Source organism: Pantherophis guttatus, chromosome 1 (assembly GCF_059756535.1).
Source record: "Pantherophis guttatus breed Tessera chromosome 1, ASM5975653v1, whole genome shotgun sequence".
Taxonomy (NCBI): Eukaryota; Metazoa; Chordata; class Lepidosauria; order Squamata; family Colubridae; genus Pantherophis; species Pantherophis guttatus.
This window is the reverse complement of record NC_142063.1, coordinates 290618853-290636212: the sequence shown is the minus strand read 5'-3', so window position 1 is coordinate 290636212 and position 17360 is coordinate 290618853. Positions and strand designations below refer to the sequence as shown.

Below are 17360 nucleotides of genomic sequence, written 5' to 3'. Positions count from 1 at the left end.
GGTCAAGATTAATGGGATAACTAGACAACCTGTGACCCCTTGGGTCATTCTTTCAGAGAGATTTCCTGACCAGATTCCTCAGTGCCTTTAGCAATGACAGAGCTCTTCTAATGTTCGGCCTTCACTGGAAAAGTTAGGATACCTTCAGAGATGTATTTGCCTTGAAAATAGCTCACGTTGAACTGTGTAATATAGTCAAAGATCAACACATAAAATGTTGTATGACATTTTGTATTATATCATAAACTGTTTTATGATAATTTTATATCATAAAATATCTTACAAAACTCGCCAAATTTCAATTCCATGGGAGTTATGGATTCTGGATTTTGGATACATTTGGTAAGTTAGCCCATTTGAGGTATTTTGGTACAAAAAGTTTTGTCCCTATGGGTACACTGTTTTGCCCAGTTAAAGATTAGAAGAACCAGAGTTTTAGTAGTGCATAGATTGCAGAACAATTTCACAGGAACTCTATGCTACTACAAATCCTGGAGAAACACATAAAACTCAACTCCTTTTCTTAAAATATTTGTTATCTGTTGTCCATTCTTCTTCTATAGCTGTGATGGCGAACCTATGGCACGCGTGCCAGAGGTGGCATACAGAGTCCTCTCTTTGGGCACACGTGCTGTCGTCAGCTGCTCTTCCAGGTTCCATTGCGCGCATGCGTGCCAGACAGCTGGTCCAGTGCACATGTGCAACGGCCAGCTGCTCTTTCTGGTTTTGGTGCTCCGGCGCGCATGTGCACTCCAGTTTTGGCATTCAGTGTCAAAAAAGTTAGCTGTCACTGTTCTGTAGAGTGATGTACAAGGGCAGGCTGCTTGATTTTATTCTTGGAACAATGAAGTTTAATTGGGGTAATAGATGAAGATGGGAGCAATAATAGCCAGTAAGCTTTACAAGTGGTTGGCAATTCTGCTGTGGATCTTGCTCCAAATCTGAAAAACTCTGTGATCCTATGATCTTTGCTAGGATTTGGTTACTTTTATATGCCTTGTTTTGAGGTCCTGCTGCTGCTGAGCCTCTTCATGCGAAGGCAGTGCTGATAGCTGTAGGAGAGATTAGCCAAAATTGCTCTCTTTCATTCTACCATTCTGTTAGTTTAACGTACCTTCTATTTGTGATAGAATAACATGAGATACAACCATTGACAGAATTTGCACATCATGCTAAGTCACGGTTTGTGTGAACATGGTATATAGATTAAATTATAATTGGCTGGGTTCATGTGTGGGTGCTTCAACACTGGAGGCTTTCAAAAAGAGACTGGATTGCCATTTATCTGAAACGGCATAGAGTTGGACTAGATGACCTCCAAGGTCCCTTCCAACTCTGTTATTCTAACTATGCGCTACAAGTTATATTAGTTGGTTTCACCCATATCATTAATTAAGTCTAAATCAAGCTAATCATATTTTATATTGGCACTACATGTTACCCAAATGAATATGGATTGGATGGTTGTTATTTTTTCTTTTTTTCTTTTTGATAAGATACTAAAGTAATAGAGGTAATCCCTGGATTACGAGCATTCCCTTACTGAATGTTCAAAGTTATGTGATAAGTGCCCCTAGCGTTTGCAAAGAAGTCCCGAAACTACAAATCTTGCCACACCACGGCAATTGTTCGCCCTTATGAACAACCGCAGAGGCTCTGCAACATTCGTCCTGAACGTTGCTGGCTGAAATGGAGCTTTGAGGGTGGATCCACCCTCAGATGTTCCATTCAGGCCTTCAGAGGCCTCGCTTGGCATGTTGCAGGCCAAAATGGAGGTTCTGAGAGGCAAATCCGCCCCTCAGAAGCTCTGTTTGGACATCATGCTTCCCACAATTGCTTTCCCACCCAACCAACCTGCTACGCTGGGTCACTTACCTTGTGAAGATCTAGCAAGCAGTCTCCTCTCAGCTGTGTGCGCCCCTCTGCAATTCTGTTCGGATCTCCGCGGGCTGCGCCCAGCAGGTTGTCAGCTGAAATGAAGCTTCTGGGGGACAAATCCGCCCCTCTGATGCTCCATTCAGGCCTCCACAGACCTCCCCCAGCCCATTGCAGGCCAAAACGGAGCTTCCGGGGGGGGCGGAGGCCCGTAGAGGCCCAAACAGAGCGTTGGAGGGCCAGATCAGTCCCTCGGAAACTCCATTTTGGCCTACAAAGCAGGTGGCCCGTTCCATTACTAGGCCCCCCCATGGACGTCCCCACCCTGAAATACTTCATGCGCATTTAATGAGCCTCGCATTCGATTAGCGAATGCATGGGTGAAAGGAGGGAGTGATCCTGTTCAAAGTAAGAGATTCACTCCCATGAATCCTCGGGTTACGAATGGAATTGGCAGGCTCCATTACATTCGTAACTTGAGGACTACCTATATAAGATTTTGGCTGCCATGAACATGTAGACTGGTCAGAATATACGGGAGCACTTTGTCAGTAGGTACATGTGGAACATGAGTTCTGTATTGTACAGAGCTACTACGTGAGTACTCAAAAGTAGATTCTGATTCTACTCTTAATTTCTTCCAGCATATAGAAATCTTGCCCTTTTTCATTAAATTTCACTGATACTGTGATGATGGTTTTACACAATCAACTTTTTTCTATTTATCCTCAATGTGTACTGTCCCCATCTCCTCCTCAGAAACTAATCTTGGTTCCCCCTCTGTACAGAGTTCTATTTCCAAGGAACTTCAGATGTTTGTAGCTGATTGGGTCTTGGTGGGCCCTAGGTCATAGAGTGTCTTTCGCAGTGTGAGTGTGCCAGTTGTTCTTAAATAAAATGACATTCACTTTCCCGATGATTCCAGAAGTGCTCAGCTTTCCTGCCTGCTGCTAGTCTTAACTTCTTCCAGTGTCTAGGATGAAGGACTTATTTGACAGAAGGAGTGGGGAATGGGACTAGTGGTTTTTAATCACTATGTAAGGCTGCGTTAAGATCTTCTCTATCACTGTTTTAAATATTTTCCCAGAGAGAAGACGGAATTGCACCTTGACTCCCTTGGCAACCAATCAACAGCAAAATCAAGAAAATCAGTGCTGCAAAGTTCGGGGCCATTTTCCTTCTGGGCTGGACCACCATAGCTCTGAAGAGGAGTTGGAATGTATCACCCGTGAATTTGCTGCTGAGAAACGGAAGTGGTCTCAGGTCAGCAAGCTTGGCTGCTGCAGTGACAGCTGTAATACCTCCTCCAGTGATGAGGAAGTAAAGACCTTGTGTGGCAAATCCTTCCGGCCAGTGGTCGAAGCTGTGGAGGGTTTGCGTGCCAGTCCTAGCCCAGTGCTCTTCAGTGCCTCACCTCCTAAGAGACTGCAGTCCTTGGTACGGACCACATCATCCCGGCCTATAATTTTTACAAGCGTCGGAGGCAGCTTTGAGCAAGGGATGCCGTGTAAACGACACCGACAGGGCTATGGTGACAAAGTCGGGAGGCCCAGTCTCGATCTGGAAAAAATGCAGCAAGTAAGGCAGTGTTGCATCAAATTATACTCATATTTAGTCATATACATGAGAGACCTTGGAAAGTTGTGATAGAAAATGACTATCAAACTTGTTTAGACTTTTCAAAGTCTTTTATCTTTAACCTTGGTAGGCGAATAGTGTTTGGCTTTTTATGCCATTGGCTTTTGAATATTTTCATTCGGCTTGATCTCTGCCCCTCTTGTTTCTGTTCTAAGAATTATCTGTTATTGGAGTGATTTCCATCTGCCTCTGTTTTCATTAGAAACTAGGGCACAATTTCTGGCTTTTGACTGTATGTCATAATGGTTTAAGAGCAGTTCTCATTTCTCCTTCAAAAATGAGAACATAACACTGGAGTAAAAGCTTTATTTCTACCCAATCCTTTTATTTCTAGAAAGTCTAACATTGCGAGGTGAATGGTTAGTATAGCAAATGATATGGATGACCTCTCCGTCTCCTGGAGACGGTGGCTGGATTTCACTTTTGGTTTTGGCTTAAAATGATATGTGAATCCAGCCAGTATGGGTTGCTCAACAAACCATGGTTTAAACTTCATGGTTTTATGTGGGGTAAGGCAGATTCCTCTGCTATTCTGCCACTGACTCTATTCTTTATTTCAATCTTTTTCTTCTTTAGAACACTTCATATTCTATACCTCTTACGTGTCATCAGCTGAGGCCATTGTCCTGCTGTAATGAGTTGGAAGAAGCAGCTGCCCCTTTTGCTTGTTATGCTAGGCTGCTTGTACTTTTGCAGAGGGGTATTTGCGTCAGTATGTGTGTTTCTTTGCATTTGGCTGCTTTCCCATCTTTTCATTTCTTTTCTTCTTCTTCTTTTTTTTTTTAATAATTGGGCTGAAATGGCTTGGCTTGTGTTTCAAGGCACCAAGTACATCTACAGTGAATTGAATAGTCTCCCTTGCAGCCCTTCGATAGTCCTTGGACAATGTCCTAATTACACCCTGGACCTGCTGCCAGCCATATGCATTTTAACGAGGGCTTTGTGATTGTGTCCCAGAAAGAACAGGGTCATGTCTGGCCTTTGGCAAGGGTGCAGCCTCTTCTTTTCATGGTACCCATTCAGAAGTATTGTCAGGCACAAGGCAGATGGGGGTGCCTGTGTGTGGTAGGCAAAGTGTTTTGGTTGCTTAAGGTGCCAGCAGTCAGAAAGAGCCGAGCGAACCAGCTGCAGCCATTATACATGCATAGAAGATTGGAGTTAGATACTGTAACCCGTCACACATAATTTAGAAAAGTTTCATCTGTCAAAAATGAAGCTATTAGAATCCTGGATTTTCTTGGAATGATTTCTGGGAACGAATTCCAGAAATTCATCAGAGGCTCCACTGAGCACTTGAGTTTATGGTTGTTGGTGTCGCTCTCTAGAGCAAGTAGATGAAGAAGAACCAAAAACAAATACTTGATGGCCCTTTAATGGATAGCTGCAATTCTGCTTGAACCCCTCCCCCCCAAACAAACATAAATCAGCTGGATCTTCTTGTAGGCATGGCAGGAGGTTTGCTCTTGAAAAGCTGGACTTTTCACAATAAGCAAAACGATTGCATTGAATGCCAAAGCAGAAAGACCTGCTGAACTCTCAGTGCTTTCCTTTTGATGAATAAGTCCCACTAACTGAACTCTGTCGTACACATTGACTGAAGTAGAACTAAAATAATGGGTAATAATACAGAAAGGATCAGCATGATTTCATGTTTTGCAGAATGTAATAGTAGAAACACTTAGGGTGGCAGTTCACCCCTTTTCTCAAGCCTTTTTTTAACCATGAATGCTTGGTGTTCCTTTGGAGGATAAGGAGCAGTGAAATAGCATATTCTGGAGAAAAGCAGAAACAAAAGAGTATTTCTGGCTATGAGTTTGACCTATCCACATGCCTTTATTGGGAGGGAATCATGTATTCTATTTTCCTGAAGATTGGGCTTTGAGGATAAGGCGATAAGCCCTTTCCTTAGAAATTTGTTCAACGAAGGAAAGAACTCCTTGACTCAATTGCATCTCTCAGCTTCTCTTATTTCAAATCTACAATGAGAAATCAACATGAAATCCTAAACTCTTCAGAATACTCCATCAGACATCATCTAAATAAATCAATGGGGAGGTTGTTCAAGGTTTGTAGAGGAATTTATAAAAGCTGCTTTTGAGACAATGAGGAAAGGGTCTTGCTCACTTCCTGTTAACTGATACTAAATGGGAATGCCCCAAATCAGGGGTGTCAAACTCACATCATCACAGCGGGATCACATAACATATCATGACTCCCCCCTCCTTTGCTAAAGTAGGTGTGGGTGTGGCCAGCGCATGACACATCTGGCCCGCGGGCCACAAGTTTGACAGCCCTGTCCTAGATTGATTCTAACTTCTTTTGCTTGTAGTATCGGTGGATTTGATTTAAATCAACTCGATTTAAATCACAATTTAAATCATGATTTAAATCACTAGTAAAAAGGCTTGATTTAAATCAACTCGCTTTAAATCATAATTTTTAAAGAGCAGCTGTCATTATCTATCGGGCAGCAGCTCCTCCTCTGACCTGCTGTTAACTCACTGACAGTCCCAATATTGCAGAATATAAAACCTCACGCTACATAACTAAGCTCCATTTCATGCTCAATAAACTAAATTATTAATGAATCTTAAATAGAAAACTATTTTTAGATAGATATTTACTCCAAAGGCATTTTATTAAAATAAATTTGATAAAAATAAAAACTGATTTAAATTTTAAAAAATCCAATTTAAATTTAAAAAATCTGATTTCTTTTGATTTTTTTAAAAAAAATCATCGATTTTTATCCACCTTGTGTAGTATACATCTTCTTTGCTTGAGCTGTATAGAGCCTTGTCCATTGCAATTTTTATACCATTGTACAGACAAATCTGAATCTATCTTGTATGCTCTCTCCTCTTTTCACATCCAGTTCATTTGTGGTTCTGTCCCCAAAACTATAATGAGATCATTCAGTGGACTGTCCCTTTTACAGACTGCAGATCAGTGGTGGGTTTCTACCGGTTCACCCTGGTTTGGGCAAACTGGTAGTGGTGGCGGCGGGAGGCTCCGCCCACCCATCCAGACATCATCACGGATGCTCTGCACATGCACAGAAGCGCCGCACGCAAGTAGCAAACTTGCAAAGGTAAGTGGAACCCACTACTGCTGCAGATATTGGCTTGTTTCTTAATCTGCCCTGTTGAATTCTCCCTCCTGAGATGCAAGGCCATAAGGTTTGAGCAGGGGATAGCATTATGAAGAAATAATTTCATTCAGGAGCTTGTGTGAGGGGTTGGATCTGTGTCATTTTCAAAGGAGGCTAAAGAATCTTGGGTCTAAATAGATGGATAATTTCAGACAGGTTAAGGTTCACTTTTTCCTTTCCTTGCAATCCAAGTCTTTCTCATTAGTTACCGTAGTTGTTGCATACAGAAACAGAATTTTAATAGGGGGAATAATTGGAGAATAATAATTGAGGGAAAGGGCTGTCTGTTAAATCCAAATGTTCATTAAATACAAATTTACATAACTGGTAAATGTATGTTAATTATGCAGTTTTATGTATTTATGTATTATATAATTTATGTAAAATTTACTAAAATTATGCCAATTTGCATAAATTGCCAGGCCTGATTTGCCGAACAGCAGACTTTTCTGTTATTTGAAGGAGATGTCCAAAGTCAGATTTTATGGAAGTTGAAGTGTTATCCAACAGCAGTTGTGGGAGGAGTTAGGATATGCTACTGGAAGCTGATTACCCTTTACATGACAAATTTCTGAATGTAACCATGATGGACAGAGAGAGAGTACAAAGAGCCTATAGTCTGCTCTGCATATTCTCCGAAGGAAAGAAACGGCAGTCAGACTGGGGAAGACTCCCTCTACGCAGCATGGACCAAGTCTGGCAAATTTGCATAACTCCGCCCTCCTGGCCCAGTGTTTCGACTTGGTCTATGCTGGATAGACGTGTCTTCCAGCTTTTGCAGTGGATTTTGCCTTTAAAAGGTCCTTTTTCCTCCGATTCTCAATTGGATCGCTTATTCTGCCGCTAGCCGGGGCTCCGGCTTGGATTCTGTCGGCTGACAGTTTTTTTGTTTTTGTTTTTAATTTGATTTATATGCCGCCCTTCTCTGAAGACTCAGGGTGGCTTACAATGTGCTCAGCAATAGCCTTCATCCTTTTGTATATTATACAAAGTCAGCTTATTGCCCCCACAACTGGGTCCTCAATTTACCTACCTTAGAAAGGATGGAAGGCTGAGTCAACCTTGAGCCTTGGCGAGATTCGAACCCTGCAGTAATTGCAGGCAGCTGGTCTTAATAACCAGCTTAATAACAGGGTGCCTTAAACCCCTGTACTACCAAGGCTCTACTCTTTTCATTCTCCTGCGGCACTTTGACTGTTATCTCGCCTCCGATTGCCTCAAACGAGCCGCGCTGCGTTGTAACGGCATTTAGCCTAGCAGCTCTTCATATCGGCTGGAGCCTCCCTCGCCGATCTCTTTATCGCAGTAATAGCCTTGAGCTAGCGATTACGAATCCACTCGACTGGTGGAACTTCTACAGGTGGAACAGAGGTCAAAAGAGGACTTATGGGCAGCTGTTTCAGGAGCAGGAACTTTGGGCTTGTGAGTCTCCTTCACTTCGGCGGCCATTTTTAGGCGCGCTTTTAACTTGGTGGCCATTTTGTTCTCGGTTTCTTCCCCTGAAATGGCGGAACACTCTAAGGGACGTAAAGGCCAGCTAGCGGCCTCTGCTGGCCACAGACGTCGCCCCTCAGGTCCATCGGAAGGGGCTTCTGGGCATTCTCCTCCAGCAAAGAGGGCTAAGGCCAGTAAGGCTTCCTCTTCCTCAGCCATGCCCACCTTGTCCAGGGAGGAGCAGCGTCGCCATAAGGCGATAGAAAAGGCTTTTTCTAAGGCCTCTGTACATGCTACAGCCTCTGCCTCTCTTCTTCCTCCTCCTCCTCCTTTGTGGCCTCCTTCACGTTCTGGATCCATAGCCCAGGACAATGCCCGCAGTGTCAGGGAGCTCTCCCCGGATCGTCCCGGCGGGCCCGGTTCCACCTCCAGCAAAGGAACCCTTATTTCAAACAGGCTCTGAGGCACCATCATCTCCCGCCTCTTCACCAGGCCCCGCCCCTCTGGATCCTCCTCCCCAGGTGGCTACTCCCCAGCTGCCTAAGGCATTTGAAGTCCTTTTAACCAGGGCCATTCGGGAGGGCTTTGCCCAATGGGATTATCGACGGGTTCTCAGGTGCCTGCTCAGCCTTCCCAGTGTAGAGCAGTGGATGACCAGGCCTCCGATCATGAACAGAGGGATTAAGTTTGCTCTGGGGAACAGGCTTCTGTTCCGGAACCGGATGAGGCTCTGGACACAGTGGACTCGGCTCTCTCAGAAGATGAAGGCTTGCTTCCCGATCAGTCTCCATTCATAGGTCTTTTTTGTCCTCAAATGTTCCATTCTCTGCTTTTTTAAAGCTATTGCTACCACCCGTTTGGGGGAGGTCCCCCCTGCTGACGTTCCCCTTCCTGCCTTGGATCCGGCGTCAGCTTTATTTGCAGAACCAACGGTGGCACCTGAGACCATTCCAGCTCCCAAACTCTTCCTAGACGTTCTTCGTCGACAGTGGTCTCTCCCTGGTGCGGGGCCCAGCCCCAACAACCTAGACAAGCATCTCTATAACTCTACAAGCACCATGTCGATCTTCTTCAACCTTCTACCGTTGATCCCCCAATTGTGGCCTTGGCCAATCCGGGCCATCCAATGGGCCCTCCGGAAGATTCCCTTTGGCCAGAAGATAAGTGGGCTGAGAAAACTCTGGTTAAAGGTCATCTGGCCGCAGTCTGGTCCATCAGGGCTTCCTCTTCAGCATCTTTCTTCAATCGCGCTGCCCTTCTCTGGCTGAAGCAGCATCAAGACCGCCTATCTCATTCTGACATCAGAGCTCAACAGGACATCAACAAGATCACAGCAGCACTAGAGTATTCTGCTGATGTTACGCTAAATGCCACCAGATTTGCTGCCAAAGCCCTGGGTTCCTTGGTTGCTACGCGTCGTCTCCTGTGGCTCAGGGGCTGGCAAGCGGACATGCGCAGCAAGTGGCAGCTAGCCTCTGCCCCTTACTCACCTGGCAGCCTGTTTGGTCCCCCCCGGAGCCTCTTCTGATTGAGACAAGGGACCAGCGCAAGATCCTTCCTTCATAGCACCGACGATCAGACACTCGCTACTCACCTTACCCTCGGACCCAGTCCTTTCGAGCCTCTGACTCCAACTCTATCCAGTCTCGTTATCAACGCCCAGCCCCACCCAGGTCACAGCAGTTTGACTCTCAGGTCAGATCAGGGGGCAGGTTCCCGCCCAGACGTTCCTTTTGGGGAGGAAGGGGGCGCTTCTCCCGTAGAGGCAGATAGATCTCTTCAGGATCTCCCTATAGGGGGCCGGTTGGCCTTTTTCTATGACCAATGGCGGTCTTCTGTAACTGATTCTTGGGTTTTATCCACTCTCAAATCTGGTCTTTTATTGGAATTTCTCACCAACCCTCCCCCTCGTTTCCTCTCCTGTCCCACTTCCCATGATCCTGTTAAATAGGCTCTCGTTTCCTCTGCTATCGACCATCTTCTCACCATCAGGGCAATACAGAGGGTGCCTCCCAATCAACGGGATCATGGGTTCTACTCGCCTCTTTATTGTGCCCAAATCCTTGGGTGGCTGGAGGGCCATTTTGGACCTCAAAGCCTTGAACTGCTACATAATATACTGCCGGTTCAAGATGCACACCCTTTTCTCCATTTTGGAGTGCCTTCGCCCTGGGGACTACCTATCTTCCATTGACTTTACGGGGCCTACCTCCATATCCCTATTCACCCTTCCCACTGCCAATTTCTCCGCTTTCACTTCCTGGGCGCCCATTTTCAGTACAGAGCCTTACCCTTTGGCCTGTCCTCGGCCCCTAGAGTCTTTACTAAAATCATGGCCACTCTAATAGGCCACATTCGCACCATTCCAATCAGGCTTCAATTTTACTTAGATGACATCCTTCTCCTTTCTTCCTCATTCTCTTCTGCTTATAGAGATCTCTCTACTGTACTGTCTCTTCTTCAGACTCATGGGTTTTCAGTTAACTGGCCCAAAAGCCACCTCACCCCATCCACTCGCATAATTCATTTGGGGGCCTCCATTGACACCATTTCTTCTCAGGTTTTTCTTTCCCCGGACCGCCAGGCCAGTCTAAGAGCCTTAGCCAGCCTATGTATCTCGGAGGGTTCTGCCTCTATTTTGAAGCTATCTTGCCTGTTAGGCAAAATGGTTTCCACATTCGGCATTGTTCCCTGGTCTCGCTTGCACTGCAGGGAACTGCAGTGGCTCCTGCTGCCCCACCAGCATTCCGGCCAAAGCTCCTCGCTGTCCCGACTCCAGCTGCCTCACCTGGTCGTCTCTTCGCTCAGGTGATGGACTTCGGATGCTATCTCCAAGGGCAGCAATTACAGGGAACCTTGTCGTCTTGTCCTAATGACGGGCCTGATGGGTTGGGGGGCCCACCTGCAAACCTCATGACGCAGGGTCAATGGTCCATTCGGGACCGTCAGCGAAACATCAACTACCTGGAGCTGCGGGCGGTTCGCTTGGTCCTCATCCATTTCTGGACTCAGATGGAGGGCAGGGATATTCTCGTCCTGACAGACAACATGTCCACGAAAGCCCACATCAACAAGATGGGGAGCACCTGCTCCAGGTCTCTTCTGGCGGAAGCTGTTCTCGGCCCATCCTCCATCAAAGTGGACCACATCTCCGGGGCGGAGAACGTTCAGGCGGACACTCTGAGCCGCACTCAGTTGGACCACGGGGAATGGAGTCTCTCCCCTCTCCTGCTTCAGGCCATCACGACCTGGTTCGGGTGCCCGGTGGTCGATCTTTTTGCATCCTCAAAGAATCAAGTTGCCCAGGTTTTTTTTCCCGCTACCCAGATCCTCGAGCCGAAGCCACAGACGCTCTACGTAGCTCTTGGCCGTCCGGCCTGCTGTATACGTTTCCCCCCCTTACCGCTAATTCCCTGAGTCCTCCGGAAAATGCTAGACGAGGGGGTGGAACTCATCCTCATAGCCCCTCACTGGCCTTGCAGGCCATGGTATGCGGATCTCATATCTCTGTTGGTAGCCGCCCTCTGGCGCATTCCGGATTCCAGGATCGAACTGACACAGGGATCCCTTCAACAGATCCCTCATGGCTCCAACTAACTGTCTGGAGACTGAGCAGCTCATCTTAACATCAGCTAACATCCCCTCACGGGTTATTTCAACTATCCAAGCCACTCGTCGCCCTTCCACTACCCGTATTTATGAGGCGACATGGCACTCCTTCTCCGACTGGTGTGGGTGTTCCTCCGTGAATCCTCTGTCTGCTTCGGTTATCCAGGTTCTCTCCTTCCTCCAGGATGGTTTTGAGGCCGGGTTGGCCCCGACTATGCTTCGATGCCAGATGGCCACCATTGCATCGGTCCTCTCTTGTGGTTCTCCAGACTCTCTGTCTCGACATCCGTGGATCCATAATTTTCTGTGTGGAGCTGTCAACCTCCGCCCGCCTGCTATTCATCGATATCCTACATGGAATCTTAACAAGGTGCTCATGGCTCTGACTTTGTCTCTGTTTGAACCTCTCCGTCAAGTGTCCCTCTGTTTCTTGTCCTTTAAAGTTTCGTTCCTCATCGCCATTAATTTGGCTCGTCGGATATCAGAGTTAGCGGCTCTCTTGATCCGCAGTGACCTCTGCATATTCCACAACGACAGGATGGTTCTTCGCCTAGATCCGGCGTTCCTTCCAATGATCAATTCGGTATTCCATCGGGCACACGAACTCGTCCTCCCGGACTTTTGCCCGCACCCTGTCCATAGCTTAGAACGCTCCTTGCATTCCCTTGATGTCCGCAGGGCCCTGAAGATTATATTGCCAGAACCGCTTTTATCCGAAAGACGGAGGCTCTCTTCATTTCATTTCAGCCGGAATCTATTGGCTCCAAAGTTAAGAGCGCTACTCTCGGCCACTGGATTAGAGCCACCATAGCTATAGCTTACCTGCAGCAGAAACTTCCTGTGCCTCGCAATATCACAGCACATTTGACCAGGAGTGCGGCCACGTCAGCTGCGTGGGCTACCCAAGCCCCGGGCAGCTATGTGGACGTCTATTTCCCCCTTCATCTGACACTACCGTGTGGATTTCTTTGCGTCAGTGCACACAGCCTTCGGCCGTCGGGTTCTACAGGAAGTCCTTCACTCCTAGAGCCTTCGAGCTGGGGTTTCCCTCTCTGGTGGACATGCGGCTTTGGTATGTCCCCAGTCTGACTGCCGTTTCTTTCCTTCGGAGAATGGACGTTGGTCTTACCTGATACGTCCTTTCTCGATCAGAAAGAAACGACAGTCAGCCCCACCCTTGCTTCCGGCCCTCAGGGTTGGCTGGGGGGGTGGGTTGGATATTAATTCTTTATCGTTACAGGAAGACACGTCAGTCTGCGCCAGCGCCCTCGCCAAAACACTGGGCCAGGAGGGCGGAGTTATGCAAATTTGCCAGACTCGGTCCATGTTGCATAGAGGGAGTCTTCCCCAGTCTAACTGCCGTTTTTTTCTGATCGAGAAAGGACGTATCAGGTAAGACCAACGTCCAATCTCTGCTGCTCTTGTATGTATTTATGAGAAGAAATATTAGAAAATATTTCCATTTGCAATTACTATAGGTCACACAGTTGGTTGAGTTTACATCTGATTCTTCTTTGTTTGTAAACCAGGCTTAATCTTAGCTGAGATGATATGGGAAGGAGTATGCTGTCAATTTGTTACAAAAGGAATCTCCAGCCACATGTGATGGGGTGGGCATGAGATAAATTGAGTATTTTTTTTATTCTCACAGCTCTCTCTCCCTTCTTGCTACTTCACTTCATCCTTTTATGGCTCAAATGTATGTCCAGCCAACCAACCAAACCAGGAAAAGAGAGGAGTCCTTCCTGGCAAGAGAAAATAAATTTCTCCACCTTCTCAGCTGTCAAAACAGCATTTGGCCTTATTTCTATAGTTGGTGAAGGAAAGGGCTGTGAACAAAGTGCTGGAACAAGCAACTGAGCAGGTGCAGAGAAGAGCACACCTAGCCAGACCACACTATTTCTTTGTCCACACAAGTGCTAGTTCAGGTAGAAAGTGAGAGAGAACTGACAGCATCCTGCTTTACATATGACAGCCTATAAAACATGTTTCTTCCACCTAAATTTATTTGATGACCTCCATGATTGCTGAGTTTCAGAAACCTCTGCCTTGAGTTATAGCAGTATTACGTAGTTGGAAATCCGAGGCTAAATCCACTAGGATTGTTGATTAATTTGTTTTAATTGGAATTGACCAGGTCATGGAACTTTCCCCAGAGTTTTCATTCATCATTTTGACTCTGTGCTCCATAGCCTGGTATGAAATTATTACAGTTGGTCCATTGTTTGGCTGATATCCAAAATAAAAGGTCACATTGTTGGTCTTTGTTGTCCTTACTTCGGCACCCGTGGGGTGCTAAAGTGGTGCCCTAAGTACTTCTGGGGTGTGAGCAGTCTCCTGCTTGCTCTGTAATTCAGTCAGGCTGCTACACACTGTGTTTCTTGTTAAGTCATGTAAACAATACAGCCATTCTTCTGGCTGCTTGTATGTCAGTTTCTGCAGAAGCTTGGGATAGATTCAGAGTGCTCAAAGGCCTGGCAGAATGTTATTTACTTCTTAAAACTACAAGGAATACAACTAGACAATAGGGTATCTTTTTTTTTTTATTGCAAAAGTTTTACAATTACATTTTCACCCCATTTTCCCCCCCCAACCCACCCCAAACTCCCCAACCTAACCCTCCCTAACCCCCCCTAACCCTCCCCTCCCCCCCGGACTTCCACAGAATATACTCCCATCAAAATCCCCTTTATATAAAACTTGAACCCCTCCATCCCCCATATAATTTTTCATCTTCACAAAATTCAAATATTTCTATCTAAATAAAATACTGTCAGTGAAAAGCTATTTGATACTTCCTAGTTTGATATTTGTTCTGCACATAATCTATCCACTTTTTCCATTCCCATTCATAAGTCTCTTGTGAGCGATCTTTTAAATATGCTGAAATCTTCGCCATCACTGCAAAGCTGGCCATCTTCAAAGTCCATTCCTCGATAGTGGGCAAAACTTCGTTTTTCCAATATTTACCTATCAATAATCTCGCTGCTGTTATCATATACAATATCAACTTTGTTTCATCCAATGTAAAACCTTTAACTATACCCAGTAAGAACAATTGTGGAGAAAATTGAATTTTTTTCTTCAAAACATTCTGCATGACCCACCAGATTTTTATCCAAAAAGCCTTCACTTTCTTGCAAGTCCACCAAACATGATAATATGTAGCATCTAAACAATCACATCTCCAACATTTTGGCTGAACATTAGGGTACATACACGACAATTTCTTAGGATCTAAATGCCATCTATAAAACATTTTATAAAAATTTTCTCTCAAATTCTGCGACTGTGTAAATTTAACATTCTGAACCCAAATTTTTTCCCATGTTTCCAACATCACTGGTTCTGCAAAATTTTGTGCCCACTTAATCATACAATCTTTAACCAATTCAGTTTCTGAATCCCTTTCTAACAATACATTATAAAGCCTTTTAATATGCATTAGACCTTTCTCTTTTAGACAATAGGGTATCTTGATGGTTTCAGAAATGATTCTAGGTTGCTTTATGGCGTAAATGAATGAATGCTTTCGAAGAGGTCTTATCTTCTCTCCTAATTTTTCTAACCATCTAGGCTAGCAGCACTGGTGAATACGCTTCCTCCATACAATACAAGCTAATATTTCATTTTAAGGAGGCATCGACTTGTCTGGAGGCAACACCACCCAAGCATTCTTGGGAAATTTCTAGGATTAATGCTTTTATAATAAATTCATACTATGCAGTGCATGGGATTTGTCTTGAATGTATGTTCATTTTCCATTCATGGTTTCTGTGACAGCAATGGCCATGGTGACTGGGAATTTGGGAAATTGTATTCTCAACTCACCTAAGAGACACCAGAATGGGAAAAATATATTTGCTTCTGAAAAATGAAATATAGACAAAAATGATATATCCGGACCATATTTTACCTATACCTGCCTTTGTCAAGCAGGTCTCTTCCAGTTGTATTAGAAGTACAATTACCAGGATTCCAAACTGGTGCAGGCAGTAATTGTCCCAAGACATCTCTATGACACCATACAGATCTCTATTTGGGAAGGTGGGCATAAGAGTTATATTTTAATTGGTACCTAATACCTATAGGAAACAAAACAAGACCCCTTCTCAAGCACTGCACTGACCTCCAAAGCTAAGTATAGTTGAGATTCCGTGGGCATTTCTTTAATTTGGAGGGTTTCTAAATGTTCAAGCTTTAAACATGGTTTTATTTAATATTGACCCATGTTTGATATAGAACTGCAGCTTTTTGCAAATACAGACATTACCGTATATATAGCAACTCATGTACTATATGTTGGGATGTTGTTAAAAATATTCTTTGGTTCTGCCAACTCACTATAAGTGTAGTATTTCTTTTGGCTACCAACTTTCTAGTGAAAATGAATTTATTTCCAAAAGAGGCCTATAAGATCAAGTGATCTGATATCTTAAAGTAGAAAAATTTATTTATTGTATTTATTTATTGGTTCGAGTTATATGCCGCCCTTTTCCAGAGACTCAGGGCGGCTTACAATACATTAAGCAATAGCCTTCATACTTTTGTATATACCTGCTTAGTAGGGCTTTCGGCCCTCCCCAAGCGGTGTTCTTTTTTTTAATTTTATTTTATACAAAGTCAGCTTATTGCCCCCACAAACCGGGTTCTCATTTTACCTACCTTGAAAGGATGGAAGGCTGAGTCAGCCTTGAGCCTGGTGAGATTTGAACTTGCAGTAATTGCAGGCAGCTGGTATTACTTAACAGTGCTTTAGTCTGCTGTGCCACTAAGGCCCTTCAGAACTATCTGAAATGTGTTGTTTGTGGCATTTGTTTAGCCTAGTTTGTACTGGAAAACTGATTCTGATTTAATATTTTATAGGCTAAATTACTTCTTTAGAAGTCCTCAGGTGTTAGGTTTGGAGGGGTATATATTTAATGAATGGACTCATTATCTTTAGAGGTAAAAGTTTTGGCAGGCATTATGTGTAGGATGGGAGGGATTTCCTCAAGTATTTGGCAGCAGCCATACTGTTGAGTGACTGATCGGCATCAAGTTCAATCTTCTCTCAAAAAAGCTGAAGTCTCTGCAAGAGTCTTACTTACATTTTGCTAAATGTGTAATCTTTTGCAATACTGTAATAAACTCTTTGGAAACTGAGCTTATTTTACAGAGAAGCGTTAAGCTCTTTACTTAAAGTAGAGATGACATGTGAACACCCCTCCCACCCAACAATAAGAAAAAAAATACATCATGGATGGTGCTGAGTTATGCAGTTACTGCACACAGAGAAGTATTGTTAGTATTTTTGCTTGCAATTATTAGGCTCATTCTGACTGAGCCTATGTAATTATTTTATTTTTAATTGTGACTAAGATAGCATTAGGCAATCTAATGTCTGCTAGAATTTTTTTAATTGCAACTGTTGTGAATCCAATGGCGAAGCAGTAGTGGCGGTGGCGGGAGGCTCCGCCCACCTGCCCGGACATCATCACGGATGATCTGTGCATGCGCAGAAGGTTTTGCGCATGCGCAAAAGCGCTGCGCGCGAGTGAAGCAAGCACACGCTCACAGTTCCAAACCGGTAGGGAAGGTAAGTGGAACCCACTACTGTGTGAATCCCAACCTTTTAAATCAGTGGTCAGGATTTTCTGTGGCTAGTTCAAAA

The 17360-nt window shown here is 44.7% G+C and overlaps 1 protein-coding gene across 3 annotated transcripts in view; it reads left to right on the top strand.

The window, feature by feature from the left end:
• The window catches only part of LOC117671808 (uncharacterized), a 108602-nt gene that overhangs the window by 16612 nt on the left and 74630 nt on the right, over positions 1–17360 (top strand). For all 3 annotated transcript variants that reach the window (XM_060692451.2, XM_087883107.1, XM_034428002.3), the window contains exon 3: positions 2963–3453. In XM_060692451.2, coding sequence (XP_060548434.1) covers positions 2963–3453 — 491 coding nt within the window. The remainder of the gene's footprint in view (positions 1–2962; positions 3454–17360) is intronic.